General features: G+C 41.5%; 2 protein-coding genes across 3 annotated transcripts in view; one reads left to right on the top strand and one right to left on the bottom strand.

The window, feature by feature from the left end:
- The first annotated feature begins 4,336 nt into the window (after positions 1-4,336).
- LOC115109696 (L-dopachrome tautomerase-like) lies at positions 4,337-16,349 on the top strand. Its single transcript, XM_029634935.2, has 8 exons — positions 4,337-4,860; positions 6,199-6,498; positions 7,054-7,154; positions 7,247-7,413; positions 12,562-12,747; positions 12,874-13,015; positions 14,228-14,429; positions 14,573-16,349. The coding sequence occupies exons 1-8, from the start codon at positions 4,572-4,574 to the stop codon at positions 14,743-14,745; spliced, it is 1,560 nt and encodes a 519-aa protein (XP_029490795.1). The 5' UTR covers positions 4,337-4,571; the 3' UTR covers positions 14,746-16,349.
- LOC115109701 (glypican-6-like) overlaps positions 15,390-22,094 on the bottom strand; it is a 120,614-nt gene continuing 113,909 nt past the window's right edge. For both annotated transcript variants that reach the window (XM_029634959.2, XM_029634949.2), the window contains 2 exons: positions 19,214-19,389; positions 15,390-18,925 (listed from right to left, as the gene is read on the bottom strand). In XM_029634959.2, coding sequence (XP_029490819.1) covers positions 18,708-18,925; positions 19,214-19,389 — 394 coding nt within the window. In that variant the 3' untranslated portion in view covers positions 15,390-18,707. The remainder of the gene's footprint in view (positions 18,926-19,213; positions 19,390-22,094) is intronic.

Here is a 22,094-nt window from a genome sequence, read left to right on the forward strand (position 1 = left end):
ACTCTGGTAGGTCATGAAGCAAAATGTTTGGTAACCCCTAGGAACGCGTAGAATTTACATACCTCTTGAATATTATGTCAAAATGTATATTACCGCCTAAATAGACAGTAAGTTTATGGTTGTCATGAATCTTGCCATGGAGGCAGAACTGAGCTATTTCCGCTAGATGGGCCAACTGCAAAGTCAAAATGGGCTATATCGTACAAATTCATGAAAACAAACATCTACCTTTTGGTCTTAATTTAAGATTAGAGTTAGCAGTGTGGTTAAGGTTAGGGTCAGGTTTAAAATCTGATTTTAGAACTTTGTGGCTGTGCAAGTTAGTGACCATTCTGTAGAGCTGCCTCCAGGTCAAGATTCATAACAATAAATGCCAACCTGCAAATAGACTACACAAAAGCAATATTTTCTTCATGAGATTGCCATAAACAATAACTACTAATGATACATCCTTCTAGAAAGGTCTAGATCTCACCTTTCGGGTAAAATAGTTATACATGACTGTGGTGTAGTTACTTTTGAGTACACAAACTCAAGTACATAGTTTACAAAAATATAAAAATAAAAGCGATTCTTTGTCTGGATAGGTCAGAAATGTGACACTTACTCCCTATGCAAATGTGGGTCTGAAACCTGAGACTTCAAGTCAGCCCCACTGACAGAGTCATAGTGGAAAGCAGATAGATGGAGCTTTCTGGCACAATAAGGCACTGGACCCTGCCTCGTTCACTTGTCAGTCAGAACCGGTCCAGAAAAGCTCACAGTCCCCTAAATAGGGGACTTAACATCTAACCCTATCTAAGAGGTATGGTCACACAAAGGGAATTTTCTCAGGGCTATTTTCTCTCTTGATAACCACAATACATTCTGACTCTTTCTGTTGATTTCTTAGATTAGGTCCATAAAATGTTGGCGTTTGAGTAATTCAACAACTGCGTAGACTTGCAGAGAGAAAATATGATTGTGTCCATTAAATAAACAACATTTTAGTGTATCTTTCTTTATGCCAATAATGGACAGTGTTAAAATACCAGCACGTTGTTTCTACAAACCTTCACAGAATAGTATTTGTTTAATTTAAAAATGTATTTTGGGATTCAGGATTTTTCTTTTGGATTCAGTTTTTAAAATTTTATTAGGGAATTAGAATTTATTTGTAAAAAATAATCTCATGCCCTCACTAGCAGTATATGTAAACTCAGCAAAAAAAGAAATGTCGCTTTTTCAGGACCCTGTCGTTCAAAGATCATTTGTAAAAATCCAAATAACTTCACAGATCTTCATTGTAAAGGGTTGAAACACTGTTTCCCATGCTTGTTCAATGACCCATAAACAATTAATGAACATGCACTTGTGGAACGGTCGTTAAGACACTAACAGCTTACAGATGGTAGGCAATTAAGGTCACAGTTATGAAAACTTAGGACACTAAAGAGGCCTTTCTACTGACTCTGAAAAACACCAAAAGAAAGATGCCCAGGGTCCCTGCTCATCTGTGTGAACGTGCCTTAGGCATGCTGCAAGGAGGCATGAGGACTGCAGATGTGGCCAGGGCAATACATTGCAATGTCTGTACTGTGAGACGCCTAAGACAGCGCTACAGGGAGACAGGACGCACAGCTGATCGTCCTCGCAGTGGCAAACCACGTGTAACAACACCTGCACAGGATCGGTACATCCAAACATCACACCTGCAGGACAGGTACAGGATGGCAACAACAACTGCCCGAGTTACACCAGGAATGCACAATCCCTCCATCAGTGCTCAGACTGTCCTCAATAGGCTGAAAGAGGTTGGACTGAGGGATTGTAGACCTGTTATAGGTCAGGTCCTCACCAGACATCACCGGCAACAACATCGCCTATGGGCACAAACCCACCGTCGCTGACCAGACAGGACTGGCAAAAAGTGCTCTTCACTGACGAGTCACGGTTTTGTCTCACCAGGGGTGATGGTCAGATTTGCGTTTATTGTCGAAGGAATGAGCGTTACACCGAGGCCTGCACTCTGGAGCAGGATCGATTTGGAGGTGGAGGGTTCGTCATGGTCTGGGGCGGTGTGTCACAGCATTATCAGACTGAGCTTGTTTTCATTGCAGGCAATCTCAACACTGTGCGTTACATGGAAGACATCGTCCTCCCTCATGTGGTAGCCTTCCTGCAGGCTCATCCTGACATGACCCTTCAGCATGACAATGCCACCAGCCATACTGCTCGTTCTGTGCGTGACTTCCTGCAAGACAGGAATGTCAGTGTTCTGCCATGGCCAGCGAAGCCATTGAGCACGTCTGGGACCTGTTGGATCGGAGGGTGAAGGCAAGGGCCATTCCCCCCAGAAATGTCCTGGAACTTTTAGGTGCCTTGGTGGAAGAGTGCGGTAACATCTCCCAGCAAGAACTGGCAAATCTGATGCAGTCCATGAGGAGGAGATGTACTGCAGTACTTAATGCAGCTGGTGGCCACACCAGATACTGATGGTTACTTTTGATTTTGACCCCCCCCCCTTTGTTCAGGGACACATTATTCAATTTCTGTAAAACTTGTTCAGTTTATGTTTCAGTTGTTGAATCTTGTTATATTCATACACATATTTACACATGTTAAATTTGCTGAAAATAAACGCACTTGACAGTGAGAGGACGTTTCTTTTTGTTGTTGCTGAGTTTAGGTATTCATGTGACTTTTCACTCAACAGTCACATGCCAGGCCATAGGTAAGAGGTGGATGGGAAAATCTAGCTAATCACACGAGCACAAAGCATATGACGTCAGACATTTCTGCACTGGTGTACCAAGCATCATTTACCTTCATTGATGATTTTGGAGCTCCTCCCACAGAACAAAGAATGCTTGGTTCTCAGAAAGATTCCACAATCATTTGATGACTTTTTCCCAGCGCAGTATAAGAAAACAAATTCTTAGTACTCCAGTATACAATATAGCCTACCTGTTCATGATGTTGCTTAAGACAAACATGTAATTTAACTCTCCCCGTCGATAGAAACAACCCTACACAAGTAGCCTACATTAACAGTGTAAATGTAAGAGTTTGGTTGTGGTTGGGGAACTTTCTTGTCACAAGGGTGACCCTTTCAGCAAGCTCTGCACTAAAATCTCAGAGGACGAATATCTCATGACCTGAGGACGTGTTGAAATACGTAAAAGGAAAGGAGATTTGGTACAGTAATACACCAGAAGTACAGCATTAGACTGAAACGTCTGAACATAGTTTAGATTATACCAGAGAAAAGGGAAATGATTGGTCAAAGTATAACATTTCAGCCTGCATGTTCCTAATCCGCATGGCCTCCATACGCCGAAATTAGCACAATCTGATCAAGGTATTTTAATCTGTTTTTCCCGATGCAGAGTTGTAGTAAACATAACTTGTGTGATTCGGAAGTCTCTTTAGTTTTTGTGTTCAGATGAAGATTTCTTGCATGAACTATGCGAGCCATGTTTTATCATGATTTAAACGATTTAAGGTTATATGAATGATATGTCATGCGATAAATTGGCAAAAACAACCTTATAAATTACACTAAACAGAACTGATGACTGGATTATAGTTTGTTTTATAATTCTTTATGACCTTTTTTCTCCACAATTGGTAGTTACAGTCTTGTCGCTGAAACTCCCATACAGGCTCGGGAGAGGCGAAGGTCGAGAGCCGTGCGTCCTGCGATGAGAGCCGTGCATCCTCCGACACAACCCAACCAAGCCGCACTGCTTCTTGACACAATGCCCACTTAATCCGGAAGCCAGCCGCACCAATGTGTCGGAGGAAACACTGTACACCTAGCAACTGTGTCAGCGTGCACTGCGCCCAGCCCACCACAGGAGTCACTAGTGCACGATGGGACAAGGATATCCCTGCCAGCCAAACCCTCCCCTAACCCGGACAACACTGGGCCAATTGTGCACAGCCCCATGGGTCTCCCGGTTGCGGCCGGCTGCGACAGAGCCTGGACTCAAACCCAGAATCTCTGGTGGCACAGCTAGCACTGCACTGCACTGCACAGACCACTGCGCCACTCGGGAGGCCTGACTGGATTATAGTTAGTAGGTTATCAGACTTGCAAAAGTGATCGGATGTCAATATCTGTTGTTAAATTGTGTGAACTTTAAAAAAAAATATTCATGGGACTAATATTGTGTGTTTCACAGTATATGGACCTGTAGATATCATATTCTGTTGACTACCCAACACCCCATGTATTTTGGCCCGAGGCATTTCACTGGTTCACTGGTATGTCCAGCTCATAGTCCTCGTGTGTCAGGTGATTACCACGAGACCATGATCTTAATCCTTTCTGACCATACTTATAGAGGGCACATACATGGGAGGCTTTTCTAACGTTCCTGAGACTTACTGGGTCACAGTGTACTTTCTCACAGGCTGTCCCTCGTGAAATTACATTTATGACTGTAGCCAAATGTTGAATACACAACTGAGGAGCGTTACAAATGTGATTCCATACCCTTAGGGGAAAATAATTGAGCACGTAATTGCTGTGTGCTGGTGTACAAACTGGTTTGTGAGTGGCCAGAATAGGACAAGAGGTGTTGAAGATGATCAAGGCGTTGTTGCTAGGTTTGGTTTGTTTTGTGACAAGGCCCGATTCTACGGAGGCTCAGTTTCCTCGAGTCTGCAGCACGGGGGAGGGGATCGTCTCAAAGCAGTGCTGCCCTGCTCTCGGCTCTGATCCTGCTAATGTGTGTGGAACTTTATCTGGACGAGGAAACTGCTCCGACATCAGAGTCAGTACCAAACCCTGGGGCGGACCATATAGGTTGAGAAATGTTGATGATCGAGAAAGGTGGCCTATCAAATTCTTCAATCGGACATGCAGGTGCTTTGGTAAGTCAAATTAAAATTACATTTACATTTAAGTCATTTAGCAGACGCTCTTATCCAGAGCGACTTACAAATTGGTGCATTCACCTTATGACATCCAGTGGAGCAGCCACTTTACAATAGTGCATCTAAATCTTTTAAGGGGGGTGAGAAGGATTACTTTATCCTATCCTAATGAAGTGTTACATTTAAAGGGGCAATGTGCAGTTGCTACATACATTTTTGGAATTGTAAATTAATGATATGTACCCATTGATTATTGAAGAAAATGACTTATTAATGCCTCATAAGCTTAGTTCAACTGTTATATCCCATCAGACACTAACATATAAGCTTGTTTTACTCCAATATTTGTAAAGAAAGTTAATATAAACAAACACTACAAAGACTAAAAACATGGTTAAACTCTGTCTATGAATTTGAGAGTGGTTACATTTCTCCAGCCCCATCCCTCAGCTTTTTATCGAATCAGGGGCGGGGTGAGGGTTTGTTATTGTTTCAACTGCTGATTGCACCTTTAAATCTTAAATAAATGTTTTCAGCAAATCAGTGTTCACTATTGAATAATTGAAAATTGCTAAAGGGCAACTTCACCACTTTTCATCCACATATGAATTATCTTTAGCACCAAACCAGTGTCTACAAATAAAAACGGAATGTTTCTATGATCTGTGGTGAAAGAGATAAGATGAGAAGGTCCTAAAAAATGCTTCTCTGTGACATAGTACGATTAAAAGTAAGAAAAACGGGCATTTTCAAAACATGCAATGAGTTTCTAGCTAGAGGGAGGGCATTTTCTAGCCAGAGGGAGGGCTCCCGAGTGGCACAACGGTCTAAGGCACTGCATCTCAGTGTTAGAGGTGTCACTACAGACCCTGGTTCAATTCTAGGCTGCATTACAACCGGCCGTGATTGTGAGTCCCATAGGGTTGTGCACAATTGGCCCAGAGTCGTCCGGGTTAAGGTTTGGCCGGGGTAGTCAATAAGAATTAGTAATTAACTGACATGCCTATTTAAAGAAAGGTTCAATAATACATTTTCTTGCTCCCCATGTCACTATTTTAAAAATGTTGATGAAGTCATTAGGTAGAACCTTTAACATTGTATTTTATTTTATGCAAAACATTGAAATGCACCATTTTCACATATGTAGTCATTCGTTTGATGCTAGAGATAATGAATATGAGGTTGAAAAGTTGCGGAGTTGCCCTTTAGGTGGGAATTGTGATAATTAGAAATTGTGATAATTGAATTGTCCCCATAAGTATATGGAACGGTCCACATTTTTGACTGTTCCCGTATACTTGATTTACCTTATCTATATCCCCTTCATGTGTCTAGGTAACTTTGGTGGCTTCGACTGTGGCCAGTGTAAGTTTGGCTGGGCAGGACCAAGCTGTGACGTACGTAAAGTCCCGGTGGTGAGGAAGAACATCCACTCTCTGACTCCAGCTGAGCTTCAGGAGTTTCTGGATGTGTTGGACCGGGCCAAGAGCACCACCCACCCAGACTATGTCATCGCCACACAGCACTGGCTGGGCCTGCTGGGGCCCAATGGAACCCAGCCCCAGTTTGCCAACATCTCCATCTACGACTTCTTTGTGTGGCAGCATTACTATTCTGTCAGAGACACACTTCTTGGTAAAACACCCATTGATTATTTTATAATTTCATACATTTATAGATTAAATAATAATTTCAATATATTTAATTATACAGCAGCGTTGCAGTTCTTGACATAAAACGGTGCCTACTACCATACCCTGTTCAAAGGCATTTAAATATTTTGTCTTGCCCATTCACTCTGAATGGCACACACACACAATCCATGTCTCAATTGTCTGAAGTCATAAAAAAACATTTTTTGTACCTCTCTCCTCCCCTTCATCTACCCTGATTGAAGTGGATTTAACAAGCGACATCAATAAGGGATCATAGCTTGTCTACGTCATGGAAAGAGCAGGTGTTCTTAATGTTTTGTGCACTCAGTGTACATTAAATGACATTCAACCTTCAAGCTAATCCCTTCTTGGTTGCAACATAAATGAAAGACAAATGTTATAAATGACTCACTTGCTGTGTTACTTATTTACTAGTTATATGTTTATATAATACTCTCCAATCTCCATGCATTGTATAGATAACAGAAGAGAACATTCAGAAGTTGCTCATGAAAAAACTTGTGTTTCCCTGTAGGTCCAGGTCGTCCTTTCAAGGCCATTGACTTCTCCCACAAAGGACCAGCCTTCGTCACCTGGCACAGATACCACCTTCTCAGTCTGGAGAGAGACCTGCAGGTAAGAGTGGGTTTGAATGATGACGAGAAAGACGTGAAAAACTGCTTCAAATATGGATGAGAATGAAAGTGAACCTTTCCTCAATTCTGCAGAGACTGACTGGCAATGAGAACTTTGCTGTTCCATACTGGAACTTTGCCACAGGGCAGACTGAGTGTGACGTCTGCACAGACTCTCTCCTGGGGGGGCGCAACCCAGACAACCCCTCTCTCATCAGTAACCAGTCCAGGTTCTCCAATTGGGGAGTGGTGTGCGACAGGTGCGTTTTTGGACAGAAACGAGTTCAAAACATTGTGGGGCAGGTTACCCGGAAACAGATTAAGACCTGGATTCAATCAGATCGTGCATTAACCCGTGTTAACCACCGTTGTTTCGGCGGGGTTGGAGGTGTAACTGTGGTATGAGCTGACGTATCGGTGAGCGGCTGCTCTTGTGTGTCACAAACCACTTCATGATTATCCCTCCTGTGTTAGAGGTTCAATCCAGCGCTAGAAAGTGCAGTCATTATCGATATTAGAAATAATGACTCTCAAATATCAAACTATAGATGTGTTACGCTCAGTGTCAATATTAGCATGTAAATCTTGGTTGTGGTGGTGGTGGTGGGGGGGGGGGATTAAACTATAACGGTGACAAACGGTGCCCACAAACTGTTAGAGCCTACATAAATCTGTCCGACAGAGGAGCTTTCTTTTCAGCACCATGGAATGAATCTTTATTACCGCTACATCTGGCTATCAGCGTAGCCTCATCTGGCTATCAGCGTAGCCTCATCTGGCTATCAGCGTAGCCTCATCTGGCAGCGAAAAGTTCATTCAGCCTCATTTACTGGATAAAAAAACAAACAATGGCTGATATGGCTGACTTGCTTAGATAAATATGGTTTCTAGTGACTCCTTGTGGATTTGTGTAACTCGATAAAAACTGCATTCTCCTTCAATAATTAACTAATGCCGACGTCGGTTTTGACTTTTAAACCATGCACAAACATTATTACATTTATGTTCAGTGCATATTAGCCTACCATTTGAAGTATTTTATTAGGCCTAAACCAAACAAAACAACCTTTGCAATATCAACTGGAATTACATGGGTCTATTACTTGCTGGCAAACATGGTTACAGACCCAACAACATTATAGTATCCCCTCCTCATTGAGAAAAGCACATGAACTAATTATAATTCACAAAGTAAACAGAACAAAGAAATGCATCATTCCAAAATTGCCTAAAATAATGAATAACAAACTAATGAGACCTACAGTGCATTCGAAAAGTATTCAGACCCCTTGACTTATTCCACATTTTGTTACATTACAGACTTATTCGAAAATGGATGAAATTGTTTTTCAATTTACACACAATACCCCATCATGACAAAGCAAAATTTTTATTTTTGCAAATGCATACAAATAAAAAACTTCAATATCACATTCACATAAGTATTCAGACCCTTTATTCAGTACTTTGTTGAAGCACCTTTGGCAGCAATTACAGCCTTGAGTCTTCTTGGGTATGACGCTACAAGTTTGGCACGCCTGTATTTGGGGAGTTTCTCCCATTCTTCTTTGCAGATCCTCTCAAGCTCTGTCAGGTTGGATTGGGAGCGTCGCTGCACAACAATTTTCAGGTCTCTCCGGAGATGTTCGATTGGGTTCTGGTCCGGGCTCTGACTGGGCCTCTCAAGGACATTCAGACACTTGTCCCGAAGCCACTCCTGCGTTGTCGTGGCTGTATGCTTAGGGTCGTTGTCCTGTTGGAAGGTGAACCTTCACAGCATTCTGAGGTCCTGAACGCTCTGGAGCAGGTTTTCATCAAGGATCTCTCTGTCCTTTGCTCCGTTCATCTTTCCCTCAATCCGGACTAGTCTCCCAGTCCCTGCCACTAAAAAACATCCCCACAGCATGGTGGAAGTTTTTTTTGGTACCCTTCCCCAGATTTGTGCCTCGACACAATCCTGTCTCGGAGCTCTACAGACAATTCCTTCGATTTCATGACTTGTTTTTTACTCTGACATGCACTTTAAACTGCGAGACCTTATATAGACAGATGTGTCTTTCCAAATCATCTCCAATCAATTGAATTTTCCACAGGGAGACTCCAATCAATGTTGTAGGAACATCTCAAGGATGCACTCGAGCTAGATTTCGAGTCTCGTAGCAAAGTGTCTGAATACTTATGTAAATGAAGTATTTTTGTTTTTATTTTTTATTTAATTTGATAAAATTTCTAAACCTGTTTTCACTTTGTAATTATGGAGTATTGTGTGTAGATTGACGAGGAAATTGTTTTATTGAATACATTTTAGAATAAGTCAGTAATGTAACAAAATGTGGAATAAGGGAAAGGGTCAGAATACTTTCCGAATGCACTGTAAGCAACATAGCAATTGAGATGTAACGAGTATGGCATAAGGGAACGATGTGCAGATAAGAAGCAGTGGTGTGTATTCATGGATGCCAAGGGAAGCCAAGCTTTCCCCCCAAAAATCTACCAAAAGTAAAAATGTCTTTTGTCTCTCTGTGTTTCATAATTTTCTTTCAAATCACACGAGGCTGAATGTAATCTCACAAGAGAAATCATCCGAGCGAGCGAAACAGCGGCCCTTTGTTTCTCTACGTATTGGCCATCTATCGGAAGCTATGTGGTCCAATTGAATTGTTGCCGCCCGTAGCATTGAAGGCTAGGTAAGCCAGCGAGCATCTGGCCTCCCGTCATAAAAAAAGTATACAAGCACCAAAAAATAAATTGTCAAGGGAAGCAAGCTTGGATTTGGCGTCACTCCTATCAAATCCTATTTAGGGCATACGTCATTGACTTGAATTGTTGCATCTCATGGTGTTGTTCTCCGTTGGCTAGCTAGCCAGCTATCTAAAATTAGCCCTTTCCTAAATTAGCCATGGATGGGGATAGTGATTTGGATAGGGTTTTTACTTAATTGTCCATACTGGTCAATGATTATAATGTTGATTCTGATCTAACCATTAAGAGGTTAATTCATACATTGTTGTACCCCTGGCCTGAAGGGATGGAAGTTCAATATGTAGCTGGATGTAGAAGGCTAATGCTAACTAGCTAACGTTCAGTGGTCTAAAAATACTTTAAAGTACTCACTTTTACTTGTGTCATTTTCTTTACTTTAACTACTTTAACTCAAGTATGACAATTGGGTACTTTTTCCACCACTGCTAACGTTGCCCATGAATGGAAGTTAAGCTAGCGAGCAAGCATTTTAGCCAGGTAGCCTAGGACAACAAAAAATAAAAACATGTACTGTGTGACAGAGTAATAGACCTTTCGTCAACATGAAAGAGAGCAGGATGGCATTGGCGTTTCTCTACAAGTAGGGTTAGTCAAGATGTTTTTCTACAGACACACTCACACACAGAAATCAGAACCATGGACAGCCACATCATATTTAGCATACATTGATATTTAGCATACATTAGTTGTCACTGTATTAGATTTCATAACACTTTACCCAATACATTTATGTTTTTCCCTCAGGCCACTACTCCACTATCACATATTTACAATACAACATCCATGTGTACGTGTGTAGAGTGTTTGTCTTATCATGTGTATGTGTCTCTGTGCCTGTGTCTCTTCACAATCCCTGGTAACTCTCTGTGGTTCTAAATCAATAGTTGTTTAGTGGTCCGAAAATGTGGGAAACATTAACTTGCTTGACCATGCTGTAGGCCATGTAACTGTCTCTTATTGTACATGCAATATGCATTATGGACAGAGGTGTGGTTGAATGTATTGTCGTTAGGCCCATATATCATGGTGGCAAGGCACATGAATTGACAGGTTATAGAGAAACAACGCAATTATCTCAACACACAGGGAAGGGGGGGGGGGGGGGGTGATTAGCATGAGGATGTGATTAGCATGAGATTAGCATTAGGTTGTAAGCAACAATAACATTTCCCAGGACATAGACATATCTGGGCAGAAAGCTTAAATTATAGTTACTCTAACTGCACAGTAGCTATTACAGTGAGATAATACCGTGCTATTGTTATTATTGCTATTGCTATTGTGAGGAGAGTGCACAGTTATGACCTTGAAAATGTATCAATAAACCAATTAGGCACATTTGGGCAGGCTGGATACAACATTTTGAGCTAAATGCAAAGGTTAATTGGATCAGTCTAAAACGTTGCACATACACTGCTGCCATCTAGTGGCAAAAATCTAAATTGCACCAGCATCCCGGAGTCGCTTCTTCACTGTTGACATTGAGACTGGTGTTTTGCGTGCACTATTTAATGAAGCTTCCAGTTGAGGACTTGTGAGGCGTCAGTTTCTCAAACTAGACACTCTAATGTACTTGTCCTCTTGTCCAGTTGTGCACCGGGGCCTCCCACTCCTCTTTCTATTCTGGTTAGAGCCAGTTTGCGCTGTTCTGTGAAGGGAGTAGTGCACAGCGTTGTACGAGATCTTCAGTTTCTTGGCAATTTCTAGCATGGAATAGCCTTCATTTCTCAGAACAAGAATACCCTGACAAGTTTCAGAAGAAAGTTATTTGTTTCTGGCCATTTTGAGCCTGTAATCGAATCCACAAATGCTGATGCTCCAGATACTCAATGAGTCTAAAGAAGGCCAGTTTTATTTCTTCTTTAATCAGAACAACAGTTTTCAGCTGTGCTAACATAATTGTAAAAGGATTTTCTGATGATCAAATAGCCTTTCAAAATGATAAACTTGGATTAGCTAACACAACATGCCGTTGAAACACAGGAGTGACGGTTGCTAAGAATGGGCCTCTGTACGCCTATGTAGATATTCCATTAAAAAACTGTCCGTTTCCAGCTACAATAGTCATTTACAACATTAACAATGTCTATACTGTATTTCTGATCAATTTGAAGTTATTTTAATGGGAAAAAAATTAGCTTTTCTTTCAAAAACAAGGACATTTCTAAGTGACCCCAAACTTTTGAACGGTAATGTATCCATATATTATATATTTTTTAGCTGAACATGTTGAGTCAACACTGGTTAGGCAAACGCATGTTTATATGTTCATTTGGCTGGGGGGGATTTATGTCTATGAGTCTAACTTGAAACTGCGGACTGCATGGGATTTGTCAGATTATAGTCGAGTGTGGCTTTGTTGCATCCAATGGCAGTCTCTGCGATAACGCAACGAGACCCTTGTGGATTTGACAGATCTAAAGCAGTTCCACCTTCGACACCGCCAAAACAACGCTATGTCAATCGGATTGAATCTAGCCCAAAACCAATTAAGACATTTCATTGAAAGTAAAGGACTAGGCTTCATCCATGCTTGGGAAACCATGCCCTGGCTGTACTATACCTGTGCTGTTTATGCTTTCTGGGCCTATGCTGGTTTTGATACTACTGGGTACATGTTGCTTGAATCCCCCCCCCCCCCCCAGCCTGGATGAATATAACCGCCTGGTCACTCTCTGTAATGGGACCAGTGAGGGGAGCATTAGGAGAGGTCAGCTGGGTGGCGCGAGGACCGACACGAGTCTGCCCACCATGAATGATGTCAGGAGCTGTTTAAACATCAGAGACTTTGACAACGCTCCGTTCTACACTAACTCTACCTTCAGCTTCAGGTGACCTAATCTATTGACGCTGACCTGGGACATTACGCATAAGGTATTATCCAATAAAGTCACGTTGAGTCATCTGTCTCGATTGCATTGTTTCTGACTTCCAACTGTAATTGGTTTTCTACACAGGAATTCTCTTGAAGGCTATGACAAGCCAGATGGCGAGGCAGAGCTTGACTCCTCAGTGAACAACCTGCACAACCTGGTCCACTCCTTCCTCAATGGAACCAGTGCTCTGTCTCACTCTGCAGCCAATGACCCCATCTTTCTAGTAATGATCTAGTTTGAACAATTGCTTATGAGTCCATGTATTGCAGTATTGTATTTGACTGTCATGTGGGATAAAGTAAACTATTTTGTAGTTAGCCGTTTTCTGTGCAGAAGATGCTTAAACGTTTGATATCACCTTATATTAAGTTGTCCCTATTACTATGTAACTACACAGTAATAACTGTAGTAACAACATTGTAGTTACTATGTAATTACATGATACTAGAGTTATAGCGGTTTAAGTTATTACACAATTAGAACACAGACTTTGTAATTACACATCCACTTGCTGAAGGATATCCCCCTGATGTTATTCAATATTTTCTTGTTCCACTATGTAACTCGTTTTGCCATTACACGTTTGAAAGTCACCTGTGAATGATCATTTTAATAACTTGAACCAATATATGACCTCGTTACTATACTATACAGTGCCACTACCGTCAAATCCACAGGTAATACCAGCGTTGATATCGTCTTGATGTAATTATGTAAATCGGCTAGGACCTAGTAAAAACAATTGCAACAAGGCACACCCTCTCATTAACTGCTGGTTATTTTAAATACATTTTTTTGTCTGCGTTATTACCTGCTTCTAAGGTTATACCGAATAAAAAAGTCATGTAAGAAGGACGTAGTTGAATGGGATACACTTGTAATTATCGTGTAACCAGCCAGGACCAAGCTACTTAATGTGAAGGGAAACCCTGTAGGTAATAATGCCTTTCATTACTCTGTGGTTAGCATGTAACAGCCTCTCATGTCCTAGTCTATTTACATCATTCGATCAAGATGGTATCAACCCCTGAAATTACACTTGGATTTGATGGCAGTGTAGTTACATCTGACAAGGTCATATTTTGGTTTGACTAATTATTAACATTGTAATTCACAGGGGACTTTCAAATGTGTAATTGTGTAACAGCAGTTACATCGTGGAACAATAACATGTGGAATAATTATGCATGTGGAATAACCTTCAGCAAGTGGATGTGGAATTACACCGTCCTTGTACCAATTGTGTAATACCTGATACCGCTAAACCCTATTACAATGTAAATGCATAGCAATAACTATGTGGTTACTTTACTGTTACTACAGTTATTACTGTGCAGTTGCATTGTAATAAAGGACAATTTGATGTAGTGTTGGCAACTTCATTTAAAGTGTTACCAAATGTTTTAAAGTTGCATAAGTCTCTATCTCTTTAAAGGTGCTCCATGCTTTCACTGATGCCATTTTTGATGAGTGGATGAGGAAGTCTGTTCCTCCAAACTCCAGTTTCCCCGATGAGATGGCCCCCATTGGTCACAACAGAGATTACAACATGGTGCCATTCTTCCCTCCTGTGACCAATGAAGAGATTTACGTTGCGTCTGACCAGCTGGGATATTCTTATGCCATTGAACTGGATGGTTAGTGATTTCACAGTCGTCTTTGCAATAAAATAAATCGTCATCAACTTTTTCTTATTTTATTATCAGGTCAAAATGAAATAAGAAAGCTCTCATTAAGGTCTTGTTTGCATTAAATCTCTCTTCTTATATCCCTTCCTCAGCTATGGACAGTGGCTTTGTGTTTGTGCTGGGGTCCACTCTGGGCGGTGTTTTCCTGGGTCTCCTGGTTCTTCTACTTGTCTTGGTCCTCTACTTGCAGCAGCGCAGGAAGCGTGGCTTTGAACCCCTTATCAATGCACAGTTCACCAACAAAAAGTACACAGAGGAAGCCTAAACAGTATGTACTGTACACGTTGGGTTAATATCCTTGTTGCTTCTCATGTTGAAATGTATCTCAGTACTAAATTACTCGCGCTCTGTCAAACCAGACATTGTTGATGGGAATTTACAGTACAATGTATTAGTGCTTTGCTTCTTCTTTTACCTACACTACCCTGTTCTTGTTCTGTTTAAAAAACAACAGATCATACAGTAGGACATTTTGTTTATGTGAAATGATTTATTAATATGATGATGTATCCATTATTACCTAAGATAATGATCCAGTTTTTGTCCCTAACTGAAGAATCCATTATAATATATATTAAAAAATATATATTATGCATTTAAATAACATTTTCAAAAATTGCAAAGCTATTATTATCTTTTTAACAAATATTTATTTGCATGAAAGAGTAACAAAACACAGATGCAACCATTTTAATTGCATTAAAAAACTGTAAGGCATATTTGTTTGTACGGTCTTTATGTTAACTATATCATCAAACTTATTGGCTTGAAACCGTTTTCCAACTCCAAGCAAGATATTATCGTGATCATATATTTTTTTGTTACAATAGAATGCAGTTGATTGTATGAAGTGTTGATGAATAAGGTTTCTGAAACATTAGTTTTTTACATTACTTTTGCTGATCCATGAACATACAGTACAAGACAAAATATAAGAAAAATATGACCATTAAAAGTGCAATAATACAACAACAAAAAAACTGCATCCTGCGAGATCATTATTCATAATAAAGAATCTTATTTTAAGGACACACTGACAAAGAGACAAAAATGTTTGTTCTCCATTATTTTGCACATCATCATCATCTGCCAAGGTGAACACTAATACTGGTTAATCAAGAGGCAACGAAGCAAGCTCACAATTGATATGCTGCAACAAGGCCAATAAGAGATGATAATAAGAGCTGAAGAATATTAATATAATACTGGCTAACTCCCTTGATATGTATGCTTAGCTTAGCTGGCCTTCATGGTTTACTGAGTTGACCGGCCGGCCCTCTGAGAACACCATACTACTCGAGGCTGGTTTTGTTGGCTAGCATTTGAGGGGGGAAATACAGTACGCCCCCTTCAGTAATGCCAATCCTTTCCCAGTCTCTGTAGGTACGCTCTACTGCCTATCCTCACTGGAGCATTCAACCCTGTCCAGACACTCTCTACCTTCTAAGATTCTCATTTCACAGGTGGCTGTGGTCGGCTTTGAGCCTGTCTCTGGCACACAGAACCACTCAGGCGCCAGAGATAAATGAAGGGGGCTTTTTTTTTAGCCTTTGGCATTTTTTTTTGTCTTCAATGTCCTATGTTTTTACCTACTACAATTTGACACCTCATCTTGATCCTCATTCGTTCTCTCTTGTTTTTAATCATGAATGAATAACTGGTTTGAATCAATGTTTGAATCAATGTTATGTGAACGGTAATTTTGACACATCTACTTGTGAATTATAAAGACATTAGTGGTTACAGTTAAATGCAGATGTCGACATTAGCTCACTTGACATTAGAGATATTTAAGTGCATTAACTTTAACTGCACATGTATCTTCCATAAAACGGATTACTGAATGATCTTGTCAATAAATGTTGGAAATCTTGAAATCTGAGGGCCTCAGTTGAGTTGCTTGCTAGAACTGTTAGAACATGGTGTCTTACTGTGTCTACATTTGCCTTCATAGTGACAGATGGGAAGTTAGACATCACATTGCAGGTAGTGAAAACACGAGATGAACATATGCTTATGAAGTTAAGCATGTGCAGTTCAAAACAAGTTGAATTAACATTAAAAACATCTCAATCCTGAGTTATCAGGGAAAGGTTCATATCTGAGGATATAAAAAAATAGAAGGGGAAAAAAGGATGTAAACTTTCAATAACCTCATACCAATAAATGCAGACCGATCGTTTCTAAATGGTTGGACATTCTCTTATTCCCTCCAATTATGGGAAAATCTGACATAGTGGATAACACCATATAACATAACTTAAAGCAATCATTCTGATGAGGTTCTTTGTGGTATGATAACATCTGCACTCAAAACAACAGAATGCAGTAAATGGTAAAAACTTATATTAGACACACTACATGGCCAAAAGTATGTGGACACCTGCTCGTCAAACATCTCAACATCTCCGGGCTTTAATATGGAGTTGGTCCCCCCTTTGCTTCCATTCAGTCACAAGAGCATTAGTGAGGTCGGGCACTGATGGTGGGCGATTAGGCCTGGCTCGCAGTCGGCGTTCCAATGTTTATTTGATTTATTTCACCAATTCATCCCAAAGGAGTTCGATAGGGTTGAGGCCCGGACCCTGTGCAGGACAGTCAAGTTCTTCCACACCGATCTCGACAAACCATTTCTGTAAGAACTTTGCTTTGTGCACGGGGGCATTGACATGCTGAACAGGAAAGGGCCTTCCCCAAACTGTTGCCATAAAGATGGAAGCACAGAATCGCCTAGAATGCCATTGTATGCTGTAGGTTTAATATTTCTCTTCACTGGAACTAAGGGGCCTAGCCAGAACCATGAAAAACTGCCCCAGACCAATATTTATCCTCCACCAAACTTTACACTTGGCACTATGCATTTGGGCAGGTAGCGTTCTACTGGCATCTGCCAAACCCAGATTCGTCTGTCGAACTGCCAGATTGTGAAGCGTGATTCATCACTCCAGAGAACGCGTTTCCACTGCTCCAGAGTCCAATGAGGCGCAGGCTTTACACTGCTCCAGCCAACGCTTAGTATTGAGCATGGTGATCTTAGTCTTGTGTGTGGCTGCTCGGCCATGGAAACCCACTTCATGAAGCTCCCGACTAACAGTTCTTGAGCTAATATTGCTTCCAGAGGCAGTTTGGAACTCGGTAGTGAGTGCTGCAACTGTGGACAGATGTTTTTACGCGCTATGCGCTTCAGCAGTCAGCTGTCCCGTTCTGTGTAATTGTGTGGCCTACCACTTCACGGCTGAGCGGTTGTTGCTTCTAGACATATCCACTTCACAATCACAGAACTTACAGTTGACCGAGGCAGCTCTAGCAGGGCAGACATTTGACAAACTGAGCTCTTCAGTAAGGCCATTCTACTGCCAATGTTTGTCTATTGAGATTGCATGGTGGTGTGCTCGATTTTAAACACCTGTCAGCGACGGATGTGGCTGAAACAGCCAAATCCACTAATTTGAAGGGATGTCCACATACTTTTGTATATATAGTGTTTGAGTTGTACAATATTTTACTTTACCTGATTAACATTAAACATGTTTCATATGTATCATATGTATGTATTTCTGTCAATGTAGAAAAATATTCAATAATATTTAAAGCAGAAGAACCAAGGACGAAATCAACAATTAATGTGAAAGCCATACTGTATCTATGGTATTTTTCTGTGATTTTGGGGAATTCGGGTTTGTTTTATGAATGAAGAAATGCACTGCTGACCTGTCAACAAGTAAAATACCTGCCAGCTGAGATCACCGTACACCATAGTAGACATGTTCTAGTTCTATCTTCTGATCACCTCTTGGTGCACCCTCGCCACAATCTCACAGTGGTACAACATAATCATCTTCTATAGCATAAAAAAAACAAGACCAAAAGTGCAATTACTTTTTCTCATGGAGACCTAATAACATCTACCTTATGCCAGAAAAAAGTAATTCCTTTGGGCTTCTTGAACAATGTTTGACGGTGGATCATCTGTTTCTATTTTGGAGTGACGGGAGTCATGTGAAGTCCTGCCTAAGGATGGCACCAATGACCAGACACTTTAGGAGGAGGAAGGGGGATCCAGGATGCATGACTGCTGTCTCCAGAGCAGAGAAGACCCCTCTACCTATCCGAGAGGCCAAGGCTGCCTGAATACTGTCTGCTTGACTGTAGCTCCAGTCTGCTTGAGTAGAAAAACACACCGTAGAGAGAGATCCTTCTGTCCACGTTGGGTGAGTTCCCCCAGCATTATCTCCATAGCCTGTGCAGTGCCAGGACTGAGAAGGACAGGCTGGCCAGCAGGGCTGCTGAGGGAGCAGGGTGTGTGGCTGCTGCTGAATCCTCCACCGGGCCGCTCCCGCTCCGGTCCGCTCCCACCACCGGTGCCTCGGTGCTGGCAAAGTCAAACTCAGTGACGCAGGCCTCCGTGCAGCCGCTGCCACTGCCCGAGCCACTGCCCTCATCACCTGGACAACAGCACAGGAACATAGAGGGCACGGTAAGCAGTCAATAAATATCCAGAGGAAGTAACTGACAGAGAGAGGACTATTGGTATAAAATACACTTTCAACGTTGAAGTGATCACATGAATCTAGAAATAATTGCTGCATTTTTTGAACATGAAAAGGTGAAGTATAAAAACAAAATACAAAAAATCCAATACTTGTGCTGTAGGTATACTGGGAAAAACTGTATAGCTACAGTATTTCTTAACAATGTAATATTTATTTTAAAAAATGTGTGGAGTTACTTACTTGAGTCTTGAAAGTAGATATCATTGCCATTGTAGGCATTTTTTAACTTGTTTGTCATCACTCTCAGAGCCATGATCTGCTGGCGAATGAACGTGTCAGGCCTGGTGATGTCCACGCCCACCTCCGGGTTATTCACCTGATTGGTCAATCCGTCTTTCATAACCTCTGGGAAATACCTGCCAGGCAGGACAAAAAGAAAATGACTTAATTTCATATGTACTAAAAAGAGAGTTACCATAGTTACCACTGAAATCCCCTGGAACTGTTTATTTTTTATAGAAGTCATGTCTTAAGCACACTGAGAGAAACCAATTCATTAGGCAATTAGCAGAACATTTCATGTGTAACATTGGAGCAACTCACTGGGGTGAATGAGAGTAATGCCAGAGCGGTTAATGACACTCGACAGCCTCATTAACCCTTAGCCTACAATTTCCGCAGCCCCGCAGAAGTCAAATTTACATAACACAAAAATCCCCATCAAAATCCATCTGTTTAAGCTAGAGATATTTTTTTTGCATGGGCTGCGTCTCAATACCCCGAAATCAGCCTTCTGCATCTGTGGGGAAAGGTGGCAGAGCTAGAGCTGTGTTTGTCAGTGTAACCATGTGCGCTGAGAGGCAGGTTCAGGGAGTGAGCGTTTAAATAAACACAACATAATACAAAATAAGAAACACGAACAACGCACAGACATGACACAGGAACAGAAACAATAACGCCTGGGGAAGGAACCAAAGGGAGGGACATATAGGGAAAGTAATCAAGGAAGTGATGGAGTCCAGGTGAGTCTGATGATGCAGAAAAATGTATCCATGCTTTTGCCACTTCTAGGTTAGACTACTGCAATGCTCTACTTTCCGGCCACCCGGATAAAGCACTAAATAAACTTCAGTTAGTGCTAAACATGGCTGCTAGAATCTTGACTAGAACCAACCAATTTGATCATATTATTCCAGTGCTAGCCTCTCTACACTGGCTTCCTGTTAAGGCAAGGCCTGATTAAGATTTTACTGCTAGCCTACAAAGCATTACATGGGCTTGCTCCTACCCATCTTTCCGATTTGGTCCTGCCGTACATACCTACACGTACGCTAAGGTCACAAGACGCAGGCCTCCTTACTGTCCCTAGAATTTCTAAGCAAACAGCTAGAGGCAGGGCTTTCTCCTATAGAGCTCCAATGGTCTGCCTACCCATGTGAGAGACGCTGACTTGGTCTCAACCTTTAAGTCTTTATTGACGACTCATCTCTTCAGTAGGTCCTATGATTGAGTGTAGTCTGGCCCAGGAGTGTGAAGGTGAACGTCCACTGGGGTGCTCTGCCTCTAACCCTATTACAGAGGCTGAGTCACTGGCTTACTGGTGCTCTTCCATGCCGTCCCTAGGAGGAGTGCGTCACTTGAGTGGGTTGAGTTACTGACGTGATCTTCCTGTCCGGGTTGGCGCCCCCCCCTTGGGTTGTGCCGTGGCGGAGATCTTTGTAGGCTATACTCGGCCTTGTCTCAGGATGGTAAGTTCGTGGTTGAAGATATCCCTCTAGTGGTGTGGGGGCTGTGCTTGGCAAAGTGGGTGGGGTTATATCCTGCCTGTTTGGCCCTGTCCGGGGGTATCGTCGGACGGGGCCACAGTGTCTCCCGACCCCTCCTATCTCAGCCTCCAGTATTTATGCAGCAATAGTTTGTGTCGGGGGGCTAGGGTCAGTCTGTTATATCTGGAGTATTTCTCCTGTCTTATCCGGTGTCCTGTGTGGATGTAAGTATGCTCTCTCTAATTCTCCCTTTTTTCCTTCTTTCTTTCTTTCTTTCTTTCTTTCATTCTTTCATTCTTTCATTCTTTCATTCTTTCTTTCTTTCTTTCTTTCTTTCTTTCTTTCTTTCTTTCTTTCTTTCTTTCTTTCTTTCTCTCAGAGGACCTGAGCACTAGGACCATGCCTCAGGACTACCTGGCCTGATTATTATAAATACATTTGATTGATGATGCGCAGGTGCGCGTAACGATGGTGACAGGTGTGCGCCATAACGAGCAGCCTGGTGACCTAAAGGACAGAGAGAGAGCACACTTGACAGGCCATGATACATCCAGAAAAAGGGATCTTCTCGAACAGTTTGGCAATCGGCTTCACAAGACTCGTCTGAAAGTCGGTACAGCCTCTTCTGCTAACTTCTGTCTATAACGTCTGAAAAGTTTGGGCTACACACTAATATGTCCTCTGAAGGTTCCCAGTACCAGTTAAAACAATTAATGGAAGTACAGTATATTTGGAGATAGTTTAGTGCCTAAAATAAGGGGTTAAATACATGTAAAATACATACAAATAAGTTCCTGATCTTTCTTATATCTCTCAGATACAGTGGGGCAAAAAAGTATTTAGTCAGCCACCAATTGTGCATGTTCTCCCACTTACAAAGATGAGAGAGGCCTGTAATTTTCATCATAGGTACACTTCAACTATGAAAGACAAAATGAGAAAAAAAAATCCAGAAAATCACATTGTAGGATTTTTAATGGATTTGCGGACCATGTTGTTCCATGTAGTGAAACTGTTATTCAATGTGTTTCTATTGGCAAATAGTAGTAATGCCAAATTCAATGTTTCATCAAATAATTGTTTGATATATATATTTTAATACCTTAAGGGATCTTAAAATTCTGAATCAAAGAGCTAAATGGTCCTTGGTATGACCATCTTAAAACAATTCCATATGTTCGCTTAAAACCCCTCCCCCAGATTAGACAGGGCTTAGCCTCTAGAGGGTTTAAAGTCTGTTCTGGCCTCCCTGCATGCTGTGTCTGTTACACAGAATTCTCCAGAACAGGCCTTGGGCTCTGCACCCGCCAGTTGAATAAGAAAGGACAGAGACAAAGGCTGGACCCTCCATGTAG

This window comes from Oncorhynchus nerka, linkage group LG3 (genome assembly GCF_034236695.1).
Source record: "Oncorhynchus nerka isolate Pitt River linkage group LG3, Oner_Uvic_2.0, whole genome shotgun sequence".
Classification (NCBI taxonomy): domain Eukaryota; kingdom Metazoa; phylum Chordata; class Actinopteri; order Salmoniformes; family Salmonidae; genus Oncorhynchus; species Oncorhynchus nerka.

Coding starts and splice junctions, on each gene's coding strand:
- LOC115109696 (XM_029634935.2), top strand. CDS start 4,572: ATGATCAAGGCGTTGTTGCTAGGTTTGGTTTGTTTTGTGACAAGGCCC. Junction 7,414..12,561: donor TGGGGAGTGGTGTGCGACAG/GTGCGTTTTTGG, acceptor CCCCCCCCCCAG/CCTGGATGAATATAACCGCC. Junction 13,016..14,227: donor CCAATGACCCCATCTTTCTA/GTAATGATCTAG, acceptor ATCTCTTTAAAG/GTGCTCCATGCTTTCACTGA.